General features: G+C 44.2%; 1 protein-coding gene across 6 annotated transcripts in view; it reads left to right on the forward strand.

Annotated features, from left to right (window-relative positions):
• Window positions 1-363: 363 nt before the first annotated feature.
• Window positions 364-12,160, forward strand: part of GALNT18 (polypeptide N-acetylgalactosaminyltransferase 18) — a 246,548-nt gene continuing 234,751 nt past the window's right edge. For 4 of the 6 annotated variants that reach the window (XM_084519783.1, XM_084519781.1, XM_084519778.1 and 1 more), the window contains exon 1: window positions 364-570. In XM_084519783.1, coding sequence (XP_084375909.1) covers window positions 446-570 — 125 coding nt within the window. In that variant the 5' untranslated portion in view covers window positions 364-445. The remainder of the gene's footprint in view (window positions 571-12,160) is intronic. The other 2 variants (XM_084519782.1, XM_084519780.1) reach the window with 1 other exon arrangement.

Here is a 12,160-nt window from a genome sequence, read left to right on the forward strand (position 1 = left end):
AGAGTATACAGACTGTGACAAAAAAAATTAAGATGATTCCCAGCTGAGGGTGATATGGCCCTGTATGGCTATCACCTGTGTTCAGGTGTTAGCAAAAGAACCTCCTTGTTAAGGTAATGGAGTTGTGCCTGGCTGTTGCAAGGACATACAGCACTTCCCCTCATTAAATGAGGATTTAATTTTTGGGGTGCAGACAGTCCTGTTGCCACTGCAGAGCGGTGACTTCGGGGTTTCATTTGCAGTGACCATTCCGTCATGTCCAGCCCTTGGATGTTGTGCACCTCTCTTGCTAGCTTTGTGCTTGGAAGGTGCCATTTTTTAAAGGGACACATTATCTGGTGGTGAAAGGTGGAATTGCTTCATAAATCCAGTGATAATAGGTGTGAAGCTGGGTCTTTGTTCTAGTTCTTTAGTTACTTTTCTTAGAGCTTTATTTTGTGCTTGTATGGCATTCTTATTCAAGGGTAGTGGACTTCTGGAAGTGAGTGTTTGCAGTGGAAATTGTGACCTGAAGAAACTCCAGGAGGAAAGCACCGACACTGCTGTGGAAGGAAGGGAGTGCCGTGAAAGGTAGGGAGTGGGAACAAGCTTATCCCTCTTTTAACTCCTAGAGCAAAAGTGGAGTGTTGTGCTTTTACGTTTTGATACTGTGTCTGTGGTGGGGGCTTTTCGGTTCGTCGAAAGCAGGCTGAGGCTCTTCCCCGGGGCTGGCCCGAGCTCCGCGGGGGGGGGGGGGGGGGCGGTGTCTCTGTGCACGCCGGGATTCCCTGGCGCTGCGCGTCTCCGGGCTGCCTTCAGAGGGGACTGGGAGCCGCTGCCGGGGTCCGGGTGCCGTGGACCTGCTGGGCGGTAGCTCTGCGGGGACCGGGCCCCTCGTAAGGGCCCGCCGAACCGGACCTGGGGGATCCGGACACCGACCACAAGATGGCGCCGGCGGGTGACCGCCACTCTCAGCCCCGCCCCGCGCCGCTGCTTCAGGGTGAGGCAGCACCTGCTGTAATTTAGCTCTGAGTTTGGAGTCTCGTTGGTCTCTGAACACTCGAAATAATGTTTTTTGCACAGTGTAAGAACATAGCCCACTTTAAACTTAAGATGCAGTGTGCGACTTTCTAGTCTGGGACTCTGGGTTCGGTTTCCATTTGCAATGCCACTTTGCCTTAAGGGTGCAAGCAAGAGGCTATAAACAAGCTCCGTTTGGAAGTGTGGGAATAGAAATGTTTTTGCAGAGTTACATTGTTTAGAAGGAGGGAATGTGGTACTGAGATATGCTTACAGTGATAAGAAAGGTTAGCAGGCGACCTTGTAAAATGCAGACAATCAGACTCCTTAGGACAATTAGGTGAAAATCACGGTGTCAAGTCAGATAAGTGAAGAAACATTACCACTTCAAGCAGTAAAAATGTCAAAAAAAATTTGAAATTTAACAGGCCGGCAACTGAAGGCCATGCATTGTTTGTGAAGCATCAGATAGATTGTGAACCTGGATTACCCACTCAGTGGGGAAACAGGGGAGGGTCCTGTCATCAAAAGGTATATAAGCTGTGTTTTGGAACTAGTAGATGTGCTCTCTCCTTCTTGTGGGGCGCCCGCCATTGCAATCGCAAATAAATTACTACTTCACTGAGATCCTCACCTGAGCCTAAGTTATTGGCTATGGAGTGTTTCTCACAAAAGGACTGACAACATAAACACCTCAGTTTCTGATAGTAATGAAAAACACTTGATCACAAATTTAAAGCAAAGCTTTCCTGTGTTGTCTTTTTCCTTATACAAAGGCATGTTAATGTCAACATCCTTACAGTGTTATTTGGAGTATCTCATATTTGTCTGAGAGCAGTATGTGTAAAAAAGCATTTTCTGGGGGAGAAAAGAACTATCTTCCTTTTACTTCTTTAGCAGGCTTGAGATAGGGGAGAGCTGGGTATGGAATGTTAGGTTATTGCCCCTCGCTCCAGAAAAGGCTTATCATAAAGACAAGAAACCCTTGGTGGATTTTGAATTAGAAGTTTAGCCTGAGCCGTGAGTGTATGAGGAATTGACTTAATTCAGCATCTGTCAAGGATACTACAAAGGAGGTTCTCCAGCCATGCTACTTTTATTCCTGCCTTTGTTCTATTTTCATTAACATAGAGAGGGCCTAAAAGGCATGTTAATATTCAGCCTTAGGTCCTTACAAGGAATCTCGCTTTCAAATGGAGGGGCCAACAGCCTTGTGGATACAAGGTTATGAAATTATTACACCTGAAATAAATTCAGAGCTGGATGATGGTGCTGGAGAGGAGGCTTGAAGAGTTCTTTCAAGCCTGGTAGGAGAAACTGGTCTATAGTGAGAATTTAAAAAAAAAAAAAAAAAAAAAAAAAGTCTTCAGTTATGTCTATTAAAGGAATACCTAAAGAAGCTATCTGATTTGAGGAAAATGTCAAATAAAATAAAAATATGCAACTATCTAATAGCACACAGTCCATTTTTGAAAGTAATCTGAGTGGCTGTGTTTGAACCAAGTTCCCTGTGTGCCCTAGAGAAGCCATTCCAACTCTATCTTCCTCCCCTCCCTCCCCCCCTCCCCCTTTTTAAAAGAATTAACCCTAACCTTTCAAAACACGCTGTTGGAATTTCAGGGGTGCTGCAATTAGCCATGTGCTATTTTTCTAATTCGAGTTACATTTGAATAAATCTGGCTCACAGTTACAGCAGTATGTTCTAGGACTCATGTTCTGTCACTGCATGATCTTGTTGGTTTTATTTATAGATTGCGTGGGTACTTGGAGGTGGGATCTCAGAACTGAAAAGGCTTCTGAGGTCTGCTCTTACTCTTCTCTTTTTCCAAATTTAAGAAATGGTTTTAAATAGCACATTTTATTATTCTGAAAGGGAAGCGGGAGGAGAATCAGTCATGGTTATCTCTGATTTTGTGTAGCTTTTGGTGATTTGACTTCGAGAAAGAGTACACTGCTATCATAAACACTTATACTGCTCTGAATAAAAGGATATGCTTGGGGTTTTCTTCCTCTCTCTTTTTAGCTGTTGTTAGGAAAGCATGAACTACGTAACTGATGGGCAGATTTCCAAACTCTGTGATTGCTTAGCAAAGTTCACATTCCAGAGGAATAACAATATAGAGTACATCTTGATTCTAGTTAAGCCAGCAGTTGTCAAGGGTTGGGTCTTCTAGGTTACTTCAGTTATTTCCTGTGCTTCTGGGAGATATGCAAATAACATTTTAAAGTTTGTTTTTCCTGTTACCATATCCTATTAGATATGAGTGGATGTTGTAATATTTGCATAGAAGTTTGGGTCAGGGTTTTTATCTGACTTGTTATGCCCAGTCCTCTGGCATCTAGGCCTGTGTGACTTCTGTCACCTATCTTTTTGGATCACCTGCACTTAGTGTAAGTCTGTCATAATACTGTTTACACTTACCTTAGAGACTGCTTCATGAAATGATGCAGGAACTTTCACTCTCTTATGGGCAGAAGACCTAATCTTGTTTCCAGTCACAACAGCTAATGAATGTACTTTAGGCTGCCTGAGAACTGAATCACACCTGTAAGAGAGCCAGAGAAAGATCTGTGTTTTAACTGTTGTGCTGGTTAAACACTAGGTACATTGTGTAAATGCTATTAATAGTGGGGAAAAAAAAAAAAAGCCAACTTAATGCTAGGCTTTATTGTACAATGAGGCAAAACAAACATGTTGTTTCCTCCCCCTCCTCAAAACCAAAGCTGACTAGCTGGAGATTTACAAAATGAGCTCCTTGAAGGAAAAATTAAATGTGGTATAACAAGTAAAGTTTATTTAAAATTGGAAAATTATATTGCCTGTTTCCAAACACAGTAAGCTGTAGTACATAGTCCATAAGACAGCACTGAGAAATACTTGACTGTTAGAGATTCATGCAGTAAATCTTGTACATTATGTGTGTACTTCTTGTTTTTGCTGTATACCTGTAGCTGACGCTGTAGTTGTAAAAACAAGCAGGTTTACACTGACAAAGGTCAACCATAGCTTTATTTGTAGGCTAGCACCTGAGATTGCCATGTGTCTTTACAATGACCAACCAGTGCAGGGAGCTTGTTTACCTTGTGTCAGGTAAATCAAGCAGTAGCCAGGTTACAGAGCAATCAGGTCTGCACAGTCCTACAGAAGCTGAGCTCTCTACTGCTGCTGCTGTGGATTTCATTGCTGCTTATCACCATACAGTCTTGCCCTTTCCTTTTCAATGGCTCAAATGTATGTCTGACTATGGCAAGTAAATTCAGAGAGCTGAACTTGTCTGCCAGAAACACTCCTGGGCTCGCTTCTTGTTGAGTCAGACAGTGCCAGTTCAAGAAAAAGAGCTGATGCACACAGCCTGGGGTAGGCAGATCCTGCATTCAGACATGTGTATGTGCCCTAAATATTGTCTTCTGAACAAGGAATAATCATCCTGAGATGGAAAAGATGTGGCTGAAATTTAATCCTCAGTGGAGTGAGGTGGTCTCAGGGAGGGAACGTGCACAGTCTTCTAATACATCTGGATGGATCAGCTGGATCCATCACAACTGGATGGAGGTTCAGGCTAGACATCAGGAAGAGGTTCTTCACTGAGAGGGTTGTTGCGCACTGGAACAGGCTCCCTGTAAGTAGTCACGGCACCGAGCCTGGTGGAGTTTAAGAAGCGTTTGGACTGTGCCCTTAGTCACATGGTCTGAATTTTTGGGTAGACCTGTGTGATGCCAGGAGTTGGACTCGATGATCCTTATGGGTTCCTTCCAACTCAGGATATTCTATGATTCTATCAAATGGTGGAAGGCTGGGAGAAGTAAACAACAGAGACAGGAAGCCGCTCTGTGCAAGTGCATTGAACTCTTTGCTGTAGAAGTTTAGCCATGGCTCTAGGATGCCTGAGCACCACCTTTGGCTCAGGAACTCTGCCTACCATAAATCTCTGGAGGATGGAAGAATGTTCTGAAGAAAAATTGCTCTGTTTTGACCTCTCTGTGTGCTTTTTTTTTTTTTTTTTTTTTTCCCTGGGCTGTTTGCTGCTGTAGAGGATGGGTGCTAAGTCAAACAAAGCCATATGGTCTTTCAGACAGCAGGCTTAGGAAAGTAGCTAGACTCAGGAATTCTGCTGCCTTAGAAACAGTTGATCTCCTGTAGTAGATTGGCTATAGACAGCTATAATGCAAGGGGCCCATCTTATGCCCTGCAGTTATATACTCTTATATGCAGCACTTAACACCTGCTGGGTTTTAATCCTCTGAAGTGCTGATTGCTCTTTACCCAGGGATAAGTAATCTCTGTACTTCAGCATCTAAAATAAAGTAGATGGCAGTAGCTGCTATGAAGGAAGCAAACCTTGCCTGGAAGAAGAAAATGGATTCAGTCTTTTTTTTTTTTCCCACACTTCCCAGCGCTGTCATATCTAGCACAAAGTCTGTGCTTCATATATGGATATGGATGTAGACATGCATATGATCTCTGTGGGTGGAGAGATGCAGGGTAAAGCTGGAATGCTTACCCAATTGGAGTAGTGAACAAAATATCCAAATGGAAAACTTTGGGACATAAATGAAGATCAAAACATGAAATAAGAAGAGCAGCCTGCCAAGTGCTGCTAAATTGTTCTCTTTGGCAAGGTAATTTCTGTAAGTGTTGATCATCCAGAAGCAGTTTTGAAAGAAGACAGCATTTTGCTTAGCACTAGTACTAGCAGTCAGCAAAAGGTTTATGGTGTCAGGATACTATAGAGATTAGCAAAGAATTCAGTGCTACTTGTATTACTTCTCATTTTTGAATTTTCAAGTGCCTTGCATCATTTAAGTTCAGGTATTGCCAGATATTGAATATTTTCAGCTCCTGCTGAACTTGCTAGGATGTGAGGTCAATTAGGACGTAATGGGGTACTGAGCAGATCGTAAGGTCAGCCCTATCCTGACTCTTCAAGAAGTAATTTTGCTAAAATGTTATTTTCCTCCTCAACTTCTCCCGTATTTGTCAGGGGGGAAAAAAAAGTTACTATCTCAACAGAGAAAATCTGTATAGGTAGGTGTTAAACAAAGAATACTTATTAAGAGCGATTATTTTTAGCATTCTCATGGACACCCCTGCAGTCTGGATTAGCATAATCATGTTGTGATTAATGGCCTTATCAAAACTCAGAAACATTGTGAAACTTTCACAAAGCAATGCAATATCCACTACCACCATAGAACCTAGTAACAAGGCAAAGCATGAAACAGTCTTTGATGTCCTTAATAAAAACTATCAAGGGATCTTTGCAACTGCATCAGTCTTTGAGGAAAAATAACAAACAACAGATACACTGATGATGGTGATAGAATAGATAGTGTATTAAAGAAAAATTAACATATATTTGGGGATCTTTTTAGCAGTAGGTGCAGGGAAACTTTTCTTCATGAGAAACTTCCATTGTCTCAGAGCATGGAGAACACTAGGGTTAGAAATCTTAGCTCTTAAAGCCAGCATATTTTTTTAAGGGCTTTTAAGGTCCTTAATGGCTAAGGGCCTTTTCAATATTGTGTTGCTTTAATATTTTTTTTTCATACTTCTATCCTTGCTTTTCATGTACCTTTATCATACAGTAATATGATATTTATGTATCCTTTTAGGTCTCCCTGGTTGGGTCCAGTAGCTTTAGCAGAACCTGAGAATAGAAATTGCCTTGCTTTACCCTAGCTTTGATAGTTATAGTTATGCTTGAAAATTTCCCCTAGATAATAGCACTTCTTGTAGCTGCTTTAAAGAAGCATCATTTGAGCATCAGTGAATACGAATTTGCATCCAACACTTCTGGAAAATGGTTGGGAAGTTGGTTTCCAGCATTGCAGACTCTTTTGTAGATCCTGCTGCTTTATCTTTCAGTAGATTTGCTGAGGTAAATTGTCTTTCCTTGCCCAGAAAAGCACTATCTTGTTTTTCAGAACAAATAATTTGGTTCTGAAGAGTCAGAGGGTTTTGTGGAACTGATCAAAAGTGTTACTTAAAGTCTTTCCATATGCTTCTTCTCCACCTCTTCCTGCCCAACAAAAAAAAAAAAAAAAGGAAAAAACCTGTGACCTGGTAGGAAGGATGCTAGCACTTTTTTCTAGTTACCTGGTCACCTCAGTGTGCTTCTAAGGTTGTATTGTAGTTCCCAAGCTAAAAATAATACAACCTAGAGAGAAAAGCAAAACCAGAGAAACTGAGATAAAGTATATAACTAGTTTGACACACAAATGGGGTACTTGTACATACGCTTTATTGACATAGCCAAATGTTCTCTCTGTTGTAATCTGCTTTCTGGACACTGGTAGCATCCTCTGCTGCTTGTTCAGTACTTAGAATATTCTTGCATTTATGCTTGAATTAAGTCAGGATTCTTTGCTACTATTTTTGGATAATTTAATCTGGGTAACTTCTTCTAGTGAAGATTGCTCATACACCTCTTCAGTAGATCTTGTGTATCTTCGTTGGTTCTCTTCATATTCTCTTGAGAAATGCAGATATGGGAAATGTAAAGCACAGCAGGAAAAGGAGTGTTTGGGAGAACATTTCTTTATTCACTGCTTCAATAATAGTTTGGGCTGTCAATGACACCAAGGGATGTGCTAATTGATAGTGTCCAGACAGCAGATCTGATGTAAAGATTTTTTTTTTTATAATGAATTTTTGCATGAAAACAGAGCAGTGAACCATTTCACCTTTATTGCTGCTGTTCTTATAAACAAACTCAAAGAAACTGAACGTTTTAACTTGTGAAGTTTTAGCTTTGTTATGGTTGAAGGTCTTCCCTGGAGTACCTATTATTATAGAGTGAGAATTGCTTGGACAAGGCTTTTGGCTTTTCAGGTTTTGTTTTTTAATCAATTTTTCTTGTAGCTGTATAGTAGACATTTGAAATAATTAGGAATAATAAATAACATAGACAATAATAGCCAGAGTTTCCAGGAATGTAAAACTGAAATGACAATAGCAAACAATTTCTGATTAATGGAACGCTTGTGCCTTCCATCATTTGAGGGACTGGCTAAGAGAACTCTGTCATAGCTAAAAGTTTCTCTATCTTTTATTTCCCTTTCTTTTGACTACTCTGGCAGATCTAATAAGCTCACCAGTTCCTTGGTTTTCCCAGCCCTTGATTAGTAACAATGGCAAAGGTAGGTGTGACTAAAGTCTGTAAAATTTGGGGATAAGAACCAATTTATAATGTCCTCTGATTAGAATGATGAGACTGTAAGGTGTGTTCAGACAAAGGGTGGGGTTTCCTAGAGTAACCTGTAGGTTACAGCAGAAGCAAGAGCGTTAATCAAGCCTGATCAAACATTTGCTTTTTAAAAAGGACTTTAGATCAAGCCTCTACATTATTTGTTTGCTGTTTTATGAGCTTCTTCTGTGATCTATAGCACTTCAGAAATAATGAAACATCATAAATTAGGTTTATATCCTCTAATGAAGACCATAAAATAAAATAAAGTTAATTAAAAATGCAGTTGGTTTACTGCTTAAGTTAGCATCTGCTAGTCTAAGGCAAGACTTGCTCTGAGTAATTTGACTTCATAAGTGGAACTTTACTTAGACACATGGCAGATGTTGCTGGTATATTCTGTGAACTTCTAATTTGTGGAAAATCTGGTCAGTTATTTGTTGTCTACACATGGGCTTAGGGTCCATGTTTTTAAAACAGTTGTATAAGGACACTTATGGAAAATTGTGTGACTTTCAAAGAAATTGTAGTGTGGTATTTTAAATCATTTTGTCTGTGTATTATGAATGGCACAAAGCTGGACATGAGGAAAAACGTCTTTACCATGAGAGTGGTCAAACGCTGGAAAAGGCTTCCTATGGGGGCAGTTGATGCCCCGGGCCTGTCAGTATTCAAGAGGCAGTTGGATAATGCCCTCATTAATGTGCTTTAACATTTGGTTAGTCCTGAGGTGGTCAGGCAGTTGCATTTGGTGATTTTTGTAGGGCTCTTCTATAGAATCACAGAATTTCTAGGTTGGAAGAGACCTCAAGATCGAGTCCAACCTCTGACCTAATACTAACAGTCCCCACTAAACCATATCCCTAAGCTCTACATCTAAACGTCTTTTAAAGACTTCCAGGGATGGTGACTCCACCACTTCCCTGGGCAGCCTGTTCCAATGCCTCACAACCCTTTCAGTAAAGAAGCTCTTCCTAACATCTAACCTAAAACTCCCCTGGCTCAACTTAAGCCCATTCCCCCTCGTCCTGTCACCAGGCACATGGGAGAAAAGACCAACCCCCACCTCGCTACAGCCTCCTTTAAGGTATCTGTAAAGAGCAATAAGGTCGCCCCTGAGCCTCCTCTTCTCCAGGCTGAACAAGCCCAGCTCCCTCAGCCGCTCCTCGTAGGACTTGTTCTCCAGGCCCCTCACCAGCTTCGTCGCCCTTCTCTGGACCCGCTCAAGCACCTCCATGTCCTTCTTGTAGTGAGGGGCCCAAAACTGAACACAGTACTCGAGGTGCGGCCTCACCAGAGCTGAGTACAGGGGGACGATCACCTCCCTAGCCCTGCTGGTCACACTGTTTCTGATACAAGCCAGGATGCCGTTGGCCTTCTTGGCCACCTGAGCACACTACTGGCTCATACTCAGCTGACTATCCACCATCACTCCCAGGTCCTTCTCTGCCTGGCAGCTCTCCAACCATTCCTCTCCCAGCCTGTAGCTCTGCTTGGGGTTATTGCACCCCAGGTGGAGGACCCGGCACTTGGCCTTGTTGAACTTCATGCAGTTGACCTCAGCCCATCGGTGCAGCCTATCCAGATCCTCCTGCAGAGCCTTCCTACCCTCAAACAGATCAACACACGTGCCTAGCTTGGTGTCATCTGCAAACTTACTGAGGGTGCACTCGATGCCCTCGTCCAGATCATCAATGAAGATACTAAAGAGGACCGGCCCCAGCACCAAGCCCTGGGGAACGCCACTAGTGACTGGCCTCCAACTGGACTTGACTCCATTTACCACGACTCTTTGGGCCCGGCTATCCAGCCAGTTTCTAACCCAACAAAGAGTGCACCAGTCCAAGTCAAGAGCAGCCAGTTTCTTGAGGAGAATGCTGTGGGAAACGGTGTCAAAAGCCTTGCTGAAGTCAAGGTAGACCACATCCACAGCCTTTCCCTCATCCACCCAGCGCGTCACTTTGTCATAGAAGGAGATCAGGTTCGTCAAGCAGGACCTGCTTTTCATAAACCCATGCTGACTGGGCCTGATCGCCTGCTTGCCCTGCAAGTGCTGCTTGATGACTCTCAGGAGGATCTGCTCCATGAGCTTCCCTGGCTCTGAGGTCAAACTGACAGGCCTGTAGTTTCCCGGGTCAGTCCTCCAGCCCTTCTTGTAGATGGGCGTCATGTTTGCTAGCCGCCAGTCAACTGAGACCTCCCCTGATAGCCAGGACTGCCGATAAATGATGGTAAGCAGCTTGGCCAGCTCCTCTGCCAGTTCTCTCAGTACCCTTGGGTGGATCCCATCCGGCCCCATCGACTTGTGCACATCCAAGTGCTGTAGCAGGTCACCAAACATTTCTTCGTGGATAGTGAGGGCCACATCCTGCTCCCCATCCCCTTCTACCAGCTCAGGGTACTGGGTATCCAGAGAGCAACCGGTATTGCCGCTGAAGACTGAGGCGAAGAAGGCATTAAGCACCTCCACCTCTTCCTCATCTCTTGTAACTAGGTTTCCCCCCGCATCCAGTAAAGGATGGAGATTCTCCTTAGTCCTCCTTTTTGTGTTGATGTATTTATAAAAACATTTTTTTGTTATTTTTAATAGCAGTAGCCAGATTGAGCTCCAGATGAGCTTTGGCCTTTCTAATTTTGTCCCTGCACAGGCTCGCAACATCCTTATAGTCCTCCCTAGTGGCCTGCCCACTTTTCCAAAGATTATAAACCCTCTTTTTCCTCCTAAGATCAAGCCACAATTCTCTGTTGCGCCAGGCTGGTCTTCTTCCCCGCCAGCTCGTCTTTGGGCACGTGGGGACAGACCCTTCCTGCGCCATTAAGATTTCCCTCTTGAAGAGCGCCCAGCCTTCCTGGACCCCTCCGCCCTTCAGAACCGCCTCCCAAGGGACTCCACCAACCAGTGTCCTGAGCAGCTCAAAGTCAGCCCTCCGGAAGTCCAATACAGCGGTTTTACTGGTCCCCTTCCTGGCCTCGCCAAGAATAGTGAACTCCACCATTTGGTGGTCACTCTGCCCAGGACAGCTCCCGACAATCACATCCTCCACCAGTCCTTCTCTGTTTGTGAAGAGAAGGTCTAGCGGGGCGCCACCCCTGGTAGGTTCACTAACCAGCTGCGTCAGGAAGCTATCTTCCTGAAATGCTCTCCAGAAACCTCCTAGACTGCTTTCTCTGGGCTGTGTTGTGCTTCCAGGATATGTCAGGGAAGTTGAAGTCCCCCACGAGAACAAGCGCTGAAGATTTCGCAACTTCTGTCAGCTGCCTGTAGAACTCCTCATCCGTCTCCTCATCCTGGTTTGGCGGTCTATAGCAGACCCCGACCAGGACACTAGCCTTGTTGTCCCTGCCAATCCTAACCCAAAGGGGGGACTCAACCTTGTCATTCCCAGCCTCAAGTTCTACAACCTCGAAAGACTCTCTAATATAGAGAGCCACACCACCACCCCTTCTGTGCTGCCTGTCCCTTCTAAAGAGCTTATAGCCAGGCATTGCAGCACTCCAGTCATGAGACTGGTCCCACCACGTCTCCGTGATGGCAACCAAGTTGTAGCCTGCCTGCTGCACGATGGCTTCCAGCTCCTCCTGTTTGTTACCCATGCTGCGTGCATTGGTGTGGATGCACTTCAGCTGGGCCATTGCCTTATCCCCTGGCCTTGCCATTGTTCCCCCTGGCACAGCTCCAACAATCCTTGCTTCAGCCCCATCCCCCTTCCTACCTAGTTTAAAGCCCTCTCAATGAGCCCTGCCAGCTCCTGGCCCAGGATCCTTTTTCCCCTAAAAGATAGGGACCCGTCTGCGGCCATCAGGCCGGGTGCCGAGTAAAGTGCCCCATGGTCGAAAAACCCAAGATTTCTGCGTTGGCACCAGCCCCGGAGCCACGTGTTTAACAGGTGGGCTTTCCGTGTCCTCTCTGTACCCCTCCCTGCCACCGTAGGGATGGATGAAAACACCACCTGCACTCCTGCTCCATCCACTAA

Source organism: Aythya ferina (genome assembly GCF_964211825.1).
Source record: "Aythya ferina genome assembly, chromosome: 5".
Taxonomy (NCBI): domain Eukaryota; kingdom Metazoa; phylum Chordata; class Aves; order Anseriformes; family Anatidae; genus Aythya; species Aythya ferina.